General features: G+C 40.7%; 1 protein-coding gene across 6 annotated transcripts in view; it reads right to left on the bottom strand.

The window, feature by feature from the left end:
- Positions 1 to 500: 500 nt before the first annotated feature.
- Positions 501 to 16937, bottom strand: part of LOC111603104 (moesin/ezrin/radixin homolog 1) — a 29781-nt gene continuing 13344 nt past the window's right edge. For 3 of the 6 annotated variants that reach the window (XM_023320566.2, XM_023320567.2, XM_023320568.2), the window contains exons 2-9: positions 10042 to 10164; positions 4132 to 4311; positions 3886 to 4017; positions 3536 to 3562; positions 2655 to 3421; positions 2199 to 2586; positions 1917 to 2129; positions 501 to 1216 (exon numbers count right to left, since the gene is read on the bottom strand). In XM_023320566.2, coding sequence (XP_023176334.1) covers positions 1052 to 1216; positions 1917 to 2129; positions 2199 to 2586; positions 2655 to 3421; positions 3536 to 3562; positions 3886 to 4017; positions 4132 to 4311; positions 10042 to 10056 — 1887 coding nt within the window. In that variant the 5' untranslated portion in view covers positions 10057 to 10164 and the 3' untranslated portion in view covers positions 501 to 1051. Of the gene's footprint in view, positions 1217 to 1916; positions 2130 to 2198; positions 2587 to 2654; positions 3422 to 3535; positions 3563 to 3885; positions 4018 to 4131; positions 4312 to 7432; positions 7517 to 10041; positions 10165 to 16937 lie in introns of those variants that run through there. The other 3 variants (XM_023320565.2, XM_023320570.2, XM_023320569.2) reach the window with 3 other exon arrangements.

Genomic DNA, 16937 nt, shown 5'->3' with positions numbered 1-16937 from the left:
AACGATGGCTTTATGACATAGATTTGTAAATTTCAGAGGAACAAACCGCTTTATAGATTTCCAGTGCTCAATCCCATTTCAGATCCTCCAAATGCAATCTATGCAACAAATTCGGTATTCAATCCCAATTCCCAAAAAAAAAACTTCGTCGTTTTTTGTTTTGTTTTACATTTTTATTGTTTAATTTAAAAACTCTTTGTTTGGTTTTCACAATAGTTTTTTTTTTTAAAGATTGTTTCAAAACAAAAATAAAGAAGAAAAATATAGTTTATGTAATATATTTTTATCCTTTCTCTCTCACTTGTTTTTTTTCGTTCTTGTTGTTGTTTTTTTGTAATAATATTAATTAAAAATATTGTTTTTCTTTTTGTTTTTCTTTCGCAAGTTAATTTAAGAAACAATTAATCAAGTTCTTATTTAATTATACAAATTTAAAAAAAATAGTAATTATATAATAATAAAAATAATATTTATAACGGGGGAAAATGCAAATAGCTCTTCTTGTTGTTGTTGTTGATTTCTCATCTTGTTATTGTTGTTGTTGTTGTAGCTAGTGTAGTTGTTTCTCTCATTTTGATGCGCGCAAAGAAAATGGTTGGCGTGGGGGCGGGGCATTTGCGTTTCTTCTTTTTTTGTATGTAACAAAAAAGTTTGCGACCAATTGAAAATATTGTTAAGCTAAGCGAATAAGGGAAGGAAGGGATTTGTCAGCTTGATAGCTTGATTGATTGATTGATTGTGTGATTGTGTTCAACACTTGAATGTCAAAACCATTTTCATTTATTTTCCTTTAACTAATACTCTCCATAAATACACACATTTTATTTCCCGTCCTCCACTTCTTCTTCTTCTATACAAAAGGTCAAATAAAAAAAAATAATTAAACAAAATCTGCAAAAGTTCGGCCAGTTGGTCTGCATTGAATATTGAATAGTTGGCTATTGAGGAGTGATAAGTGGCGCGCTGCGTCGAATTTCATGGTGGTTAGATTGGCTTGGGATATAGGATATAGATAGTTCCATGTAGGGGAGGGGGGCGCATGGCGAGCGCTTTACATGTTCTCAAACTGATCGACGCGACGCTTTGTGTTGCCCTTGCGGATCTCGCGCAACGTCTTGTACTTGTCGCGTCCCTGACGCACATTTTCGCGATGAATCTTATCATTAGCCGTCTCTTTCGTTTCGTCGCGTGACTGCGCCAGGTCTTGCTTCAACGCCTGCAAAAGAGCGAGAGAGAAACAGAGTTAGAGAGAGAGAGGGAGATAGATAGCGAGCACAAGTAAATATATAAAGTATCGAGTCTACAAAAACAAGTTGAATATAACTAGATTTTCTATGATTTAGATCGATCACCTAAATGTTTAGTTGACTGAAATTGCAGTATGAATAGTTACTAAAGCCTCAACAAGTGACAAGTCTATGAAAATAAGTCTATATAAAACAATGTTCTTAAGTCTTAATTTCTACAAATATATATGATTCGATATATAGATTAAGCTATCAGATATTTCTGCTCAAGTCACTGCCATTAACATCTACTATATCACATCGAACAACAAGCTTTGTAAACATTGGGAACTTCGCCCACATTCCTTAAAATCTTATCTATAACATCTATCTTATATGACACATTAAATATTTTACTTTTATGTTCACATGTTCTCTAACAGATACTGTACTTTTGTTGGTTTTGCCACATAAGCCGAAACCGTTTTGCTTTGCCAATTATGCCAAAAAGTGTTGCTTAATAATAACTACATTATCTGATAAGATAAATGAGCATATTGTTTGTTGCGCCCACATAAACAAAAAGAAAACGCAAAAACGTTATCTGCATATTTTAAGAAAGTTATCTAAGGAGGTTATCTCCATTAGTGTGCGTAGAGTATTCCCTCTTTCTCTGATGTTTGCACGCACCTTAAGCTGATCGTGCAAGCGTTCATTGCGCTCGGCCAGCGTGCGTCTGTCCTCGATGGGATCCTTGATATGCTCGTCTGTGTCCAGGTCGCGTGACACATCGCCGCCGGCATCGCCATTCGTCAGCTCTTCCTCATTCTCGTTCTCATCTTCGGCCACGTGATGGTGTTGCGGCGTGGTTGATGCCGCCAACAGCGCAGCAGCAGCTTCGGCCTAAACGATTGAAAATAACACAAGAGAGATGAATAATGCCGATGGAGTTTAGTGGGAGACTGAATTAACCTGCTTGCGGCGTGCCTCTTCCACCTCGTCTTGAAGGCGTTTGGTCTCCTCGTCCTTGGCATTAACCTCGTCCTGAATGCGTTGCACCTCCTGTTGCTTGGCCATGATCTCCTCCTCCAGCTTGGCCTTCTCGACGGCCTCCATGTTCTTGGCCTCCTCCAAGCGCTGCAGCATAGATTGCAGCTCCTTTTGGCGCAGCTCAAGCTCGTCCTTGGCGGCCTGCAGCTGCTTCAGCTGCTCCTCCAATCGCCGAATCATCTCCTGTGCCTCAAGCAGATCGCGCTGCGAGCGCTCCATCTCCTCTTGCATTTGCTTGAGTCGATCCTCATACTCCTGCTGCTTCTTCTCGGCACGCTCACGTGCTGCCAGAGCCAGCTGCAGCTTCTCACTGCAGAACGAACAAGAGTATATATTATAGTATAGAGAGCAGACATTGCAAAAGGTGAATCGACTTACCGCTCCTGCTGTTTGGCATTCTTCTCTTCGCGCGCCTGCGCCTTCATCTGCTGCACATCGATCGTGTCGGGCTTGCGACGACGCATGTAGAGCTCATGGTTGCCCATGCAGAGGGCCAGGATGCGCTTGTTGATGCGAACGCGCGGCGCAAAGAACATAAAGTCCGGCGCCTTCTTATCAATTGGCTTGATAATGAACTTCTTCTCAGAGAACGAAATGTTGCGAATCTCGGACCAGGGGAAGCCAATTTTGGGCGTTAGTCGATCGTCCTGCTCGTAGATGTTAAGGCCGAGCGCATCGACGCCCAACCATAGGTCGGTGCCCTTCTTGTTGCGTATCTCGAAATAGTTAACGCCATACATTTCCAGATCCTGGGCAATCTTCAGATACTCCATCATGGCATCCTCGCGCAACATGCTGCGATGCTCCTGCCACCAGGTCATTATCGACTGCTCCCATTCGTCCTTGGACATCTTGTGCTGATCGATGACGCGCTGTGGCAACAAGCGATCGTTCGCTAGGAAACCGGCTGTGTGAGTGGTTTTATTGTGATCACCGTGACGCGCCTGCACCGCATAGGAGGCCAGCAGCACCGACGTCTCCGGCGGGCAGTAGATCTCATCGGTCAATATGGCATTCTTCACTTGCAGATAGAACAGGCGCAGTGTGATGTCCTGTATGAGCTCCTCGGCCACATCCTCCGGATAGAATTTGGCACGGAATCTGAATTGCAACGGATTCTCCTTTTTCACATCCTGATTCATCACCTAAACACGCGAATAACAACAACAATCCAATCAATATAAGAACAAATAAAGACAATTTCATCCTAATATTATTAAATATAATGTTTGCATATAATTTGGCACTTTATGGGTTACCCATGTGGAGAACGGCATTGATCCAGTCTGTTGTGCGTTTGTTTGTGCAATCGTTTCAAATGTGTGCAGCATGTTTCAATAGAGAATCAATCAGAGATCAATAATAATTATATATTCAGTTTGTATTCAGCTGGGGCAGGGATCGTAGTAGGCATGCAGGGTGACCTATAGACAGTCTACAGTCAACAATAGATTAAGGGATGTCAACTAAAGCCTTGAGCTCGTCTTAAGCTTAAGCTTTTAGTTCACAACTAGCAAAAGGATTATAACTAAGTTCAAATGCGGAAATAGAGGCCACAAATAGCAATAAATATTTGTTGGGGTTTCTTTGGCTTTCAGATGTCGCCCACCATATCGTCGGCATCATCATCTTCCTCGCTCTCATCCGTCTGATTGTGTCCATTGCTATCAGCGGTCTTTTTGTCCACATATTTCTTAACGCGTTTCAAATACTTAATGGTCTTTATGGCCGGCGATTCAGGCTAAACAATACAATACGTAACCTCATTAATATCTAAGCAAGTGATAATACTTGAAGAAACGAAAACTTAGCAATATATATTAACTTTACAAATAGATATATGTGTAATGCTTACCTTTTTGTATAGCTTAATCCATGTGGAGTCACCCTTTGAGTCAGTGTACTGCAGACCAAAGAACCAAACCTCACGCAATCCAATCGTCTTGACCACCTGATCGAACAGTTGCTTGCCGGTCGTTGTCGACTGAATGGCAAACTCCAGTTCGGCGTCCATTGTTGTGACGCGCACATTTAGCTGCAAAGAAAATTTACATAAATTAATGAGGGCTAAGAGATCGTATATAAGGCTACAAAAAAAGTTTCAATAACTGTTTAGATAAGTTGCTTAATACTCTCTTCTTCAAATTTCTGTTATCTATTGATATAAGGAATCGATACTTATCGATTTATTACTGTTAATTGCACAACTAGAAGCACTTATCAATTAAAAACTCTATTACTCATAGGCCAAATTTGAGTCTTTGCAGCTTTTTGTTGGCTAACATAATCTTTTTAATTTTTATAATGTTATCAATATTCTTGATGAGCTTGGCCAAGTATGCCTATGCTTTTCATATCGTAATTATAGTCCACATCGGAGTTCACGTGTTTGGTTCATGTGCTTTCTCTCCCCTTTCTATGGGTTTCACCTAGCTCTGCTGCGTTTTCCACTCTCCTCACCCACGTGCTGGCCGAGTTGGTCAAGTGACACACAAACACAAAAAGACTCTCTCTCTCTCTCTCTCGATGTTTTTATGAGCCCATGTGACTGGCTGCATGTCCGCTTGTATAACGTTGACTTTACTACACACACACACACACGCAGTCAATCCATTTACTATCTATGTCTGATGTTGCTGCTGTCATGCTTGATTGCTTCTTTTTTTCGCCGTTTTCCGAGCGTGATTTTCCTAGGCAGCTTTTCCTGGCCAGTCGTAATTAGCTGACACGTGCACTTCCCACATGTTTGGCGACTTTTACTCGTTTAATCCTCCTTTGTTTTTTGCCGCGCTCACATTTCCAACTGCAGTGCGTGCACCAATTCGCATTGACCGATCAATGGGCAATCGATTGATTGATTCGCGTGTTATCGATTTTGTTTCTTTGCTGAACGCATCAAATTATGTTCGTCTTCAGTTTCAATGCAATCACAGATCAAAATTAAAGGCGACAACAACTTATCAGCAGCTTGCCTATCGATCGCTTTCAATTCTGAGCTGTGCGTTAACTGTACATTAAAAGTTAACTGGTTCTAAAGCAATGCCAATAATATCTGTAAACAGATGCTGCATTGCAAACTGAATAAAAGATGAGACGTGCTTCCAGTCATAATTTTGTGAGTTTGTCAAGCTCATTAAATGCGATATCGATAGCGAAATAAATTGTTAAATGTTGAGGCATGTTTTTGTTTCCTTCAAACGCTTCCAATTCTAGGTGACTGTTCGCATTTGTTTTGCTACGAATTTTAGCATTTTTCTCCCTCTCTTTTTGCCACTTTGTCTCTTGGTTTTTCACTGGCTTTTGTCGCAATGCAAATCAAACGTGACACAATGCTAGGAAATTGAAAGCGTTCATTTCAATCCAATTAACGTTTTTGGGTTAATGCATGCTGCTGTTGTTGTTGCTGTTGCTGTTGCTGTTGTTGCTGTCATGAGTATGGTACGTGCATACAAGCATAACTCACTCATTGGCCCCACTGTGCATGCGAGTGTGGCAACGGAAACAGCGGCATAACCAACCAGTTGCTATCTCGGCTCTAACTCGATCTCGCCCTCTCTGTCTCACTCACTCTTTGTCCCTCCATCAACCTAGCTACTGCTGCCGCTGCTGCATGCATGACAAATTGCTCTCAGCTATGCCAAAAAGTTGGACTACGGCGTTACTTATAAATACATACAATATTTGTCTCTGGTCTTTTCTGTCGGGCCGGAAGCCATAAAAATGCATCACACAAATTCGAAGGAAAGAAAAAAACAAGACGAAAATAATTGCAAAAGTCGCATATTTGCTGTAAATGCAGCTCTGAATTATTCAATTAATTTCTCATATTTTATATAACAGCAAATTCCAATAGCATTTCTAGAGACAATATTACAAATTATATATATCAGACTCTAATGACATATTGACTGCACTATGATTAAAAACATGAATCAAAAGACTTTTTCCAATCACTAAATCAACTATGATTAAATCCCCTAAGAGATTGCACGGAAGTATAGTTTATTAAACAAGTTATCTATAAAATATATTTGTTATATTCTATTTCTAGATTTTAATTCTTGAACGCATGTTTTTCCGCAAGATAAGATATGACAATCTATAAAATATATATTTTTTAATACAAATAACTGCATCCACTCTACACTGAATAAGCGTATCAATTCCAGCTAAAGACACGTTTACATAGTCTAAAACCAGCTAAAGAATTCGCTTCAAGTGTTGAAGAACAAGTTTATCTTTCATTTATATGCTAATTTCGGGGCTTTTCATAATACAAAACTGTAAAGAGAAAAATGTGCTGTAGAACACAGAAAACAAAGTTCAGAGAGCAAACTGCTGACAAGCTATTATGATATATACATTCTGGTATATATATATTTATATCGTGTAAACAGTGAAAACTGCTGCAAATTAAAGTAAACATATTGAGCTAGTTACAAATTAAGAAAAGGCTGAGAATTTAAACTTAAAACTCTACGAATTGGAATATCCAGCAATTTCCATTAAAAACTCTGGAAGATTTCCAGGAATTTGCGCCAATTACATTGCCAGAAATTACAGGAATTTCAACGTACAAACTCTTAAATTAACCAAGAACTCAAATATAAAAAAGTTACTCTTACGAATTCCAGAAATTCGCTGTAATTAGGAATTTTAAAGGAAATTTAGAAGTTCGTATAAAAAACTAGCAATTATAATAACAAAAAAATATTCGTTAGAAATACAAAATCTTAAATTTTAATTTATTTTAACTACCCTAAAATTTATTTGTATTCAATACTTTATCAGGGAATTTAGAAACTCGAATAAGAAGAGACCTAAGAATAATTATTTTGAAAGCTTTTTCTTCTTGCCAACTCTTAAAATATTATAATTAATAGCCTATAATATAAATTTTCAGCCTTTTCACTATATAATACCCATAATATTTAATAGAGCCAACATTTAACTTTCAAATGATATTGTTCTTAGCAATAATTTAGAACTGAGTAGTATCCAATTAGTGAACGACAACTGTAGTTATTGGTAATCGTGTACAGCGAACAGTCAATACGCTCCCTCCCTCCCCTCCCCACTCCTTGCTGCACTTCCCAGCCCACCTCAAGGGTATTTCAAGGGGAAAGAAAAGCGAGCATGGAGAGCGCTTAACGCACCGTTTTACGCTTAACGCTGCCGCCATAGCGCGAGAGACGCGCTCGACTGCTGTCGGAGACGACGACCATTTTGGACGGCCAAGCGTTTTTCAGTAGCTTTTGAATAGTTACAAAGTTTTGGATGGCGCGTAATGCGCTCACACATATAGTACACACACACTCGAGTAGCTCGAAGAAAAAAAATAACAAAAAGCGAAATTGTAGAATTCTCAAAACACAATGCGCGTCGTTCTGTTGCCCAGCGTCAACTGAGGAAAATGGAAAAGCGACCGGAGGTTTTTAACTTAATGCAATGCAAAGTCGGCCAGGCCCATGCCCAGGTCCAATCGGGGTTGGGTCTTAGGTGAAGGTGGACATAGCGGGGGAGCACCCACGTCAAAGCTCAACAACTGTTCAATTTCAGACGGCAACAATGTGAGCCGGACGACAAATGCTAGATTTACATTTTCCCTCCATTTTCATTTTAGTTCTTTTGCAATTATATGTTAATTATGCAGCCAAAAATAGACAGCAAACTGACTTAACTGAGACATATGTATATAAATATATATAGATTTATATAGATATTTTTATAGACAGTTCGCTATGCTTTCTCTCTCTTTCCTCCCCTCGCTGGGCTCGCTTTGCTGACCAATGGACAGCAATCGCGTACGGAGTGGCCCGGCTTGGATAAACAAATCAACGTCAATCATACGACGCGTTGGCTGTCAGTTCTATTAGAGCTGCAATTAGCCAAGCCCATTAAGGTAAATACATCAAACACAAAACAATGAAGGGGCATATATTATATTTAGAGACCTATTATTTTCACAATTTTATTAGCATTGACGAATAATGCCTCACCAAATACTCATTCGAGCTTAAAACTTTGTCCACTATATTATGCCTGCAACTTGTAGCAGATGGAACAGCTACAAATTGGAAGAGAATTTGGGAAGTTCAGGAGGAAAACAGATATAATAATTTTTAGTAAGATTTCTCAATCTCTGTCTCCATCTCTCTCTCTCCTTTTGTGGAACTTTCCCAATCTTCCTTGATCATGTCTTTAGGGTTCCCTCAGTTTCTCTTAATGATTCTACCTCCCCAGCCCACTCACTCTATCTATCTCTTCTATCTCTCTGTCCTCACCTCTCTATCTCTAACACTCTCCTCATCTCTCTCGCTCTCCTCATCCATCTATTCAATATCTTACTTCTTTCTCCTCATCTGTTTCTCTCCTTACCTCTCCCCTTCTCGACATCGCTCCCCAGCTTATATTATATATATCAATGCTTATATATGGGAGACAAGAGCCCATATATATTTTATGAAACTACAATTTTAGATAGGTAAACGAAGGTGACACTGAGTTCGCTGATTGATTTATTGTCTGTCCTGTTCTATGTCAATCAAATTAAATGAAATCGAATCAAATCGAAGCAAATCAGTTTTCAGCTGTCAACTGATATCGACAGTCAGCGCCATCACAAGACGGCCAAGACAGACGCCAATTGGTCAAGTGGACATTGTGCTTGGCGCCGAGGGCCGAGGGGTAGACGTCTCTGCATTATGACGTCGTCCACAAATCTTGACGTCATCAGATTTTTACTGTACTTTTTGTACTTTTCTTTAAACTGTCTTTTTTTTAATATTTTTTATTTTGGCGCATTGCCAGAAGTGGCAAACAGACGTCAGACTTTTTGGCCAATTCGATGAGACTGCAGCTGACGATGACGTCTTTCTTATTTGTTCAGCTTCTGCTGTCAATCATTTATTGATAAGAAAGTACACACTTGTCGAAGACTGCTGTTGCTGTTGCTGCTGCTTCTTCTCTTCTTCTACCTTGTGCACCAGTATCTGTGGCCAAAGTTTTTGATAATCTATCAAAATTTACAAGCTTGTTTCGATTCGCATGCTATTTTGGTTTTCCTTTATCAGCTGCTACTGCTTCAAACACGAAATGAGTTTTTCATTAATTTGATTGCCCCTGATTGATTGCATAACGATTCAAATTCAATTTGATATCAAATGTGCATATCGTAAACGATTGCTGATAGCATTTTGTGAACACATGTACAATATATCCCAAATTTGTTTAGAGTAGCTTTTCGTGTCATATTTTAACTAATTTTGTTAAAAGGATTTCGCATTTTGTTTTCTGTTGAGCAGGTGGCAACGCTTTGAGAGTTTTAACTTTACTTTTGATTGATCTACAACTGATCTGAAGTTCCTTTTTTGTCTATAGTTATCTTCTTTCAAATTTAACTTTTGATTAATATAGAACTAATATTCTTATTTTATCGTTATTTATGGATACCAGCTTCATTTATCATTTCATTCCATATCCTTTTTACAAGCAAGTTGGCAACGTTGAAAATTTCTAGATGTTATTTAAAGGTCTTTTAACACATTTTCCCTTATGCCACACACAAAATTCCAAATGCATTCGCTAAATTGCATTAAGATTCGCATCGATGTGGCCAGGCTGTCACTTATTTATTACTTTCATTAACCAACACTAAGCCAGCTCCATATTTTGTAAGCAATATCACAACTGGTTTTACAGTTACACATTTAGACGTTCCATCTAAAATCATCTTCGATGTTATCACAATGTTGGCTTCACTTACCGATTTTGGCGACATTTTGCTGCTTGTCTATCCTCAGCCCGTTGTTGTTAGTGGAAATGTTAACAATTGGTTGGGGACGTCTGCGTTGGGATTGTTGCTTTCGTGTTTTGCTACTGGTTCAGACTGCAATGGGAATGGGTTGGAGAATAATTGAGAATTAATTTGGCGACAGAGGAAAAAACAATTAACAATAAAGAAAATTAAGTCGTATAAACTAGTTTGGGCAAATTGTGTAAAGCTGTTGGCCAGTTGCTTTCTGCACACGTCAAGCGACTGCAAATGGAGAGCTCACGATCATAATTCCTATATATAGGAACTGTTTTGTGCACACACATATGTTTAAATGTATATATATATATATATAGCACTTGGCTCGTTTCGTTATATCTGGTATATATCCGTTTATTTCCGATTTCACCTGGCACTTTGACAAACCGATTGCAGCAGCCTCTAAAGCGACTAGTTTTCATTTCATTTCATTTCGTTTTGTTTCTAATTAACAAATCGTGTGCACGAAAATTAACTCAGGGCAGGCTAAAGCGCGCGCTCGCGCACTTGAAAACTTTTGATAAGACTTTTTCAGCGGAAATGCAAAAAGTTTTAAAGCGAAGAACAAAAATGTTCCGATTACGACTGCGTATAAAGTTCTCCACTTATCGTCATAAAACACACAAATTGTTCTTTTTTCGTATTCTTTTAAATAATTTTATTAAGCTGAGGTTCCTTTTTATTGGCTGCGCGACCCAGCTGAGCCCGCCCTTGGACCCATTTACAGGAAACGCTGGAAACCATTTGAATTTGATTCGAAAAATCACTTAAAATGGTTATTAAATTGTGGTAGGTGTTGTTGTTGGTCGAGTGTAAAAACCTGTGTCATCATAATGAAAATTCAATTGACATTTTGACACCTGACATTTTGTAATAAGCTTTGAAACAAATTGTGACGTCAGGCGAGAGACGCCATCTTTATTTGATATACGTAGCTAATATGCTGTATCCACACACGCACACACGCACACACACACACTCACTATATGCTTTCTGAAACGGGCCTGAACAAACGGTTTCCGTCGAAATGCAAATTAATAATCATTAGCTGCAAAGGCAAAAGACATTCCAAAGTTTCGATTTTCAATGTTGTTGTTGTTGTTGTTGGGTTTGCACAAATTATGACATCATGCCGACTTTATTATCGCTTCTGCGTGAACTTCGAGTGTACACAAATACACACACACTACTATATCTACACACACACAGACATAGGAAGACTTAAACAAATACAAGTTATATTACACTATTTTAGTTGTAGATATTCATGAACCTTGTCGCGTCGTTTAGTTACACAAATATTTTTGCCATTCCCAATAGCTATTTATAAACAGGAATTCTCTATAATTTGATAAATGAGTGTTGGTAAATATTCAAATATCAGTTGCCATTGGAGCACGGTTCTCTTCTGCCGCTGGCACTTTAATCAAATTTTGTTGCTGCCTGCGCTTTGATAAGGAATTCAATTTCAGACACAGTAATTGCCAGTTGTAATAGAATGATAAAGCTTTAGGTAGTATCAGCATGACAGTGTTGGTAAGCATTTATGATTTACAGTTACCACCAACTCTATCGAATCTATGCATGTGCATAGAGAGTATCGCTCTATCGTTAGCCTCACTTTACAGTTGCTTCTTTTTCCCTTTATATTTTTGTTAAATATTATTTATTTGCCTTCAAGTCAAAGGGGGCCAAACAATAAATTTTGAAATGAGCTCATATTATTTTTTTATCTTAATTTTTTTTTACCATCTGTAAATAAGCAGAAAGCGACAAATTCTTTCAGCTTGAATCAAGTGTTGAGGGCCAAAACGTGGCGTCTATTAGAAGATGAATCATTCGAATGCTAAAAAAGCATACACACACACACACATACGCAGTCAAGCCGTTAGCAATGCATCCTGCCTTCAATCAACGTATGCGTCATTTCCCACTTCAGTTGATTGCTATTTGATTTTACTTTATTACGCTTTTGCCTAATCTGAGACTGTGATTTCTTCTTTCGCATAAGTCGGAATAAGAGTGAGAGTGAGTGCGAGCGCGAGAGTGAGAGGGAGAGGAAGACAGGCTAGGGCTGAGGCCCGCTTGCTTTTAAGTTAACCGACAGCGACGGAAATGAAAATGATTTAGCTAAAATGCGAAGTTATATTGGTTTAAGCAACGCACAATAGTCGGCTTAAGTTATCGATAGCGCTGCGTTGGCTCATAACTGAATTGTCCAGCTGAGGCTATGCATAGTTATGTGTTATGCACACGTTTACATAATCCCGGGGATAGGGGTTAACCCACGCGCAACATTTGCTCATTGTTTTGTTTATGTTTAATATCCATTAACTGCATTTAATGAGTTCAAGCTAAAAGCAGCGGGGCAAAAATCACGTTTTCGTTTACGTTCAGTGCTTGACCACCGGAACCGCAAGAGAAAAGCATACAGGCACACGCGCACACACACACACACACACACACACACACACACACACACACACACTCACTCACACACACACACACACACACACACACACACACACACACACACACACACACACACACACACACAGAAGCCCGAGCATACACAGGCAAATGAGCACGCAGCTAATGCGATTTTGAGCGCTGAGCGACGCACGCAAAGAGAGCGATATAAGAGAGCAAGACAAAGCGACGCGTCGCGGCGAATATCTCGCATTGCGTATGCGCAACGCAATGGAAGCCAAATAACTACACAAAAGCGAAATGACAACAAGAAAAACAACAACAGCAACAGCAGCCGCAGCAGCGTGTGCCGTCATTTTTTTGCCATTCGCTTTTACTTTTCATTTACATTTGGTGTCGTAAAACAAGCATAAAAATAATAAAAATAAATAATCATCAAATAAATAGCCAAAACAATTTCTGCGCCAAACTTTTAATTTCAACAATTATGCGTCTTTTCGTGCCGCGTTGATTTAGCGTAAATCCCTATCGCACGCTCTTTCTTCATCTTTCTTTTGTCTGTGTGGTCAATAATTTTTTTTTTTTTTTTTTTTTTTTTTTTTTTTTTTTTTTCGTTTTTATTTCTTTATTTTGTTGCAGCTTATTGTCTTAGACTCTATAGCGCATTTAGCTCTAAACCTTAACTAATGGGAGGGCAGATATGCCAATTATTCTGCACTTGTAGCTACTATCTTAATTAGTTCTAATATTGTCTAGAGGATGCAATCTCTTCAGTCTTCGCCTATTGTTGTTTATAGCCAGGTTGCTTGCGAGATGGTTAGGATGCGCTGCAAGTCTGTCCGCGTATCTTGAACTGTGTCGCCCAATGAGTTCAGCAACTGTGGGAATTGCTAAATCCCTATGTAAGACTGAGTTTCTTACAAACCAGCTGGCTCCAGTCCATCTGCGTAGTGCTTTATTCTGCAGGGTCTGAATTTTGTTCCTTGTAGTCTTCGCCGAGGAGCCCCATAGAGAGATACCATATACGAAGGTTGGGACAACTATTGCCTTGTAGATGGCGGCCTTGCTGCTGTAAGACAACTTGCTTGAAGCTCTCAGCATCCAGTCGAGGGTTTTTAGCTTGCTTTTGCATTTTGAGGTTACTTGACTTATGTGCGCTTTAAAAGTCAGCCTTCTGTCAAGAGTGATACCAAGGTACTTTACTTTTGAGGCTTTGGGAATAGTGGGCCCCAATGCAACGCTTGGGCAATCTCCTCTTCTAGTGGCGAAGGTAGTATGTACAGACTTTTGTGCATTAATGGTGATACACCACCGTTTTGCCCAGCGTCCGAAAGAGTCCAGATATTTTTGTAGTGAGTCTGAAGCTTCTTGCGCAGATACGTGACGTGATAAGATGGCGGTGTCATCTGCATAGGTCGCTATGAGTACTGCATCTGTACTTCCTATATTTGGCTCGGGAGTTGGCATATCTCCTGTGAATAAAGTATAAAGTGTTGGGCCTAGAACACTACCCTGTGGTACTCCAGCCATAATTGGTCTAGTCAAGGATACTGTTTGCCCCCTTGACACTTGGAAGGTTCTTCCAATAAGGTATGAGGATAGCAACGCGAAAAATGGGGCTGGAAGGGTGGTCCTCACTTTCTGCAGCAGTCCCAGGTGCCAAACTCGATCAAACGCCTGTTTGATGTCTAAAAAGACGGCAGAGCAGTACATCTTTTCTTCAAAGGCTCCAAGGATATGGTGCACAACTCTGTGAACCTGTTCCGGTGTTCCATGCTGTCTCCTGAAGCCAAACTGATGGTTTGGAATGGCCTCCTGGCGTCCCAGATGTGTCAGTACTCGTTCCAGAAATATTCTTTCGAATATTTTGGAGAGTACTGGCAACAGGCTAATTGGTCTGTACGACTCAATTTCTCCCACGGGTTTGCCAGGCTTAGGAATCATCACAATCACGGCGCGCTTCCAGCAGGCTGGAAAGTGCCGGATGCGGAGCATGGCGTTGTACACCATAGTTATGTAGTCTATGGTGGAGTCAGGCAGTGCTCTAAGGACTCTGCCGTTTATTAGATCATATCCAGGGGATTTTTTTGCCTTCACTCTTCTGATGTGTTCAAGAACCTCTTCTTTTGTACATCCAGTTATCTGGTCTTCAGCTGGGAGGGGCGAGAGAACGATGTCTTCTGTTGCTTCGATTTCTGAGGCCTCTGCGGTAATCACCGGCGTGAATTGGTCTTGAAGGTGGTTTGCAAAAGCCTCAGCTTGAGCTTCGTCTCCAATGTGCCAGGAACCAGAAATGCTCCGAATGGGATGACGTCGTATTGGCTGCCGTTTGAGCTTTCTTGTAAATTTCCATAATTGAAACTCTGCGTCAGTGGGCGATTCAGCTCGTACCAGCGCATCGCTGATACACCTCTTTTGAAGCAGGGCGAGAGCAGCTTTAAGATGCCTCGTGGCTTCGTTGTACATGGATTTGGCATCAGGCGTGCGTAATCTTAACCAGCGTCTCCTGGCCCATCTTTTGTGTATTAGTAGGTGTTGGGCCTCCAAGGTGAGGGGGATGTTGTACGGAGACTGTTGTCTTGTTTGGCAAGATGGTGGGGCGGCTTGGTGCGCAGCTTTGACTATTTCTTCCTGCAGTTTGTTTGCTGCGTAGTCCACGTCTTCAGGAGTGTTAAGTTCCATTTCTATGTGCAAAGAGTAATGGAGCTCGCGCCTAAAGACTCCTAAATCTGATCCTGCTGGCAGTAGTTGTTTCCTAATGGGCAAGGGCTGTGGCTGCGCGTGGATTGTGACTATTAGTGGCAGGTGGTCAGAGGATAGGTCCAAGGATTCTTCAATGGTCAATTGCCGGTCACAGATGCCTTTGTAGACAGCGAAGTCGATTGCCGAGGGCCTGTGTCCATTAATTGGGTAACGGGTGGGGGCTCCAGTCGCCAATATGCTGAATTGTAAGTTTTGAATCGCCTCAAATATGACTTCTCCGCGACGATTCGCACTATTGCTTCCCCAAAATGGGTGCCATCCATTCCAGTCGCCGCCGATGAGGGTCTTATTCAACCTTTGGCCTAGAACCTGTTCCATGTGATGATCACACAGACCAGTGTTTGGCGGAAGATAAATTGACGCAACTTCGATCGCTCCAATAGACGTAGGCAGGGTGATGGCTGAGACCTGCATTGTTGCGTTGCAAATTGGCAGTAAAGGTGTATGCGGTATTGTTGCTCGTATGAGGATTGAGGATCCACCAAAGCAGTTTGCTCCTTCACCATGAGCCTGATAGTGTTCGTATCCGAAAATTTGTGTAGTGGGGCACTCATGAGTTTCTGTTATTAACATTATATCTATGTTTTCTTGTGAGAGAAACGCAGCCAGTTCCTGAGTCTTGTTTCTCAGGCCATTGGCGTTCCAGATACCCACACGTAAAGCCATTATTTGTAGGCAAGCTTGGTTATGATGGCCATTAAACTGTTTAGCATGGTTGCTTGTTGGGATTGTACTTCTCGCATCGCTTTGAGCTCGGCATTAATTGCGTCAAACTGACGTTGTTGTTGCTGAAGCATTTCAGTGAACAAAGTGTCACTTGTGGTATTCTTATTTGACGGTCCACCTCTAGCGGCCTGTGCGTAAGAAACACCACTAATAGGCGTTGCAAAGCTCGTGGCTTGGGTAATGCTCCGGGGCCTTGTAATTTCGGAAGCAGTACTCGGACCCGTAGACGGTGTTTGTGTGGGACTCCTTTTTTGTGCTGGGGATTGCAATTTGCGCAACCGCTTGTATACTTGGCAGCCCTTATAGTTGGCTGGGTGCTGTAACTCACAGTGCACACAAGTTGGTGCCTGGTCCTTTTCGCGGGTGCAGTCTTTGGATGCGTGTTTCCCGGCGCAACGCACACATCTGGGAGCTTTGTGGCAGTAGCGTTGTGTGTGTCCAAATTCTTGACAGCGATGGCATTGTGTCAGGTCGTTGTATCTTCTTGGCAGTTCCACTGTGCAGCGTTGCCTGCAGACAACTCGAATGTCCAAAATTTCTTTGTTGTTGGGGGCCTGAGCCACGTCAACAAAAAATATATTTAGCGGTGTTTTGTCCATACGGCTCAGTGGGTTGTGCACATTTGTAATTGTGTGGCCTTTGGTTTCCAATTCCTTTTTAATTAGTGTTGTATCAGTGCTGGAGTGAAGCCCTTTGAACACGACTCTATATGGTTTGTCCTCCTTAAGCTGGTAGCAGTGGAACTCCAATTCCAGCTTAGTAAAGTGGTCTATAACTCTGCGATAGTCCTCACTGCATTGGGTTAATACACCTATGTTATTCTTCTTTGGCTTAATTACGTATGATTTAGCATCAATTACTTTATCTATTATCTGTTGAAGTAGGGCCACAGACTTGATGTTTGGACACCATATGGGGGGCGGACGAGG

Source organism: Drosophila hydei, unplaced genomic scaffold (genome assembly GCF_003285905.1).
Source record: "Drosophila hydei strain 15085-1641.00,03,60 unplaced genomic scaffold, DhydRS2 tig00000211-arrow-pilon, whole genome shotgun sequence".
Classification (NCBI taxonomy): domain Eukaryota; kingdom Metazoa; phylum Arthropoda; class Insecta; order Diptera; family Drosophilidae; genus Drosophila; species Drosophila hydei.
This window is presented reverse-complemented; position numbering and strand designations above follow the sequence as displayed.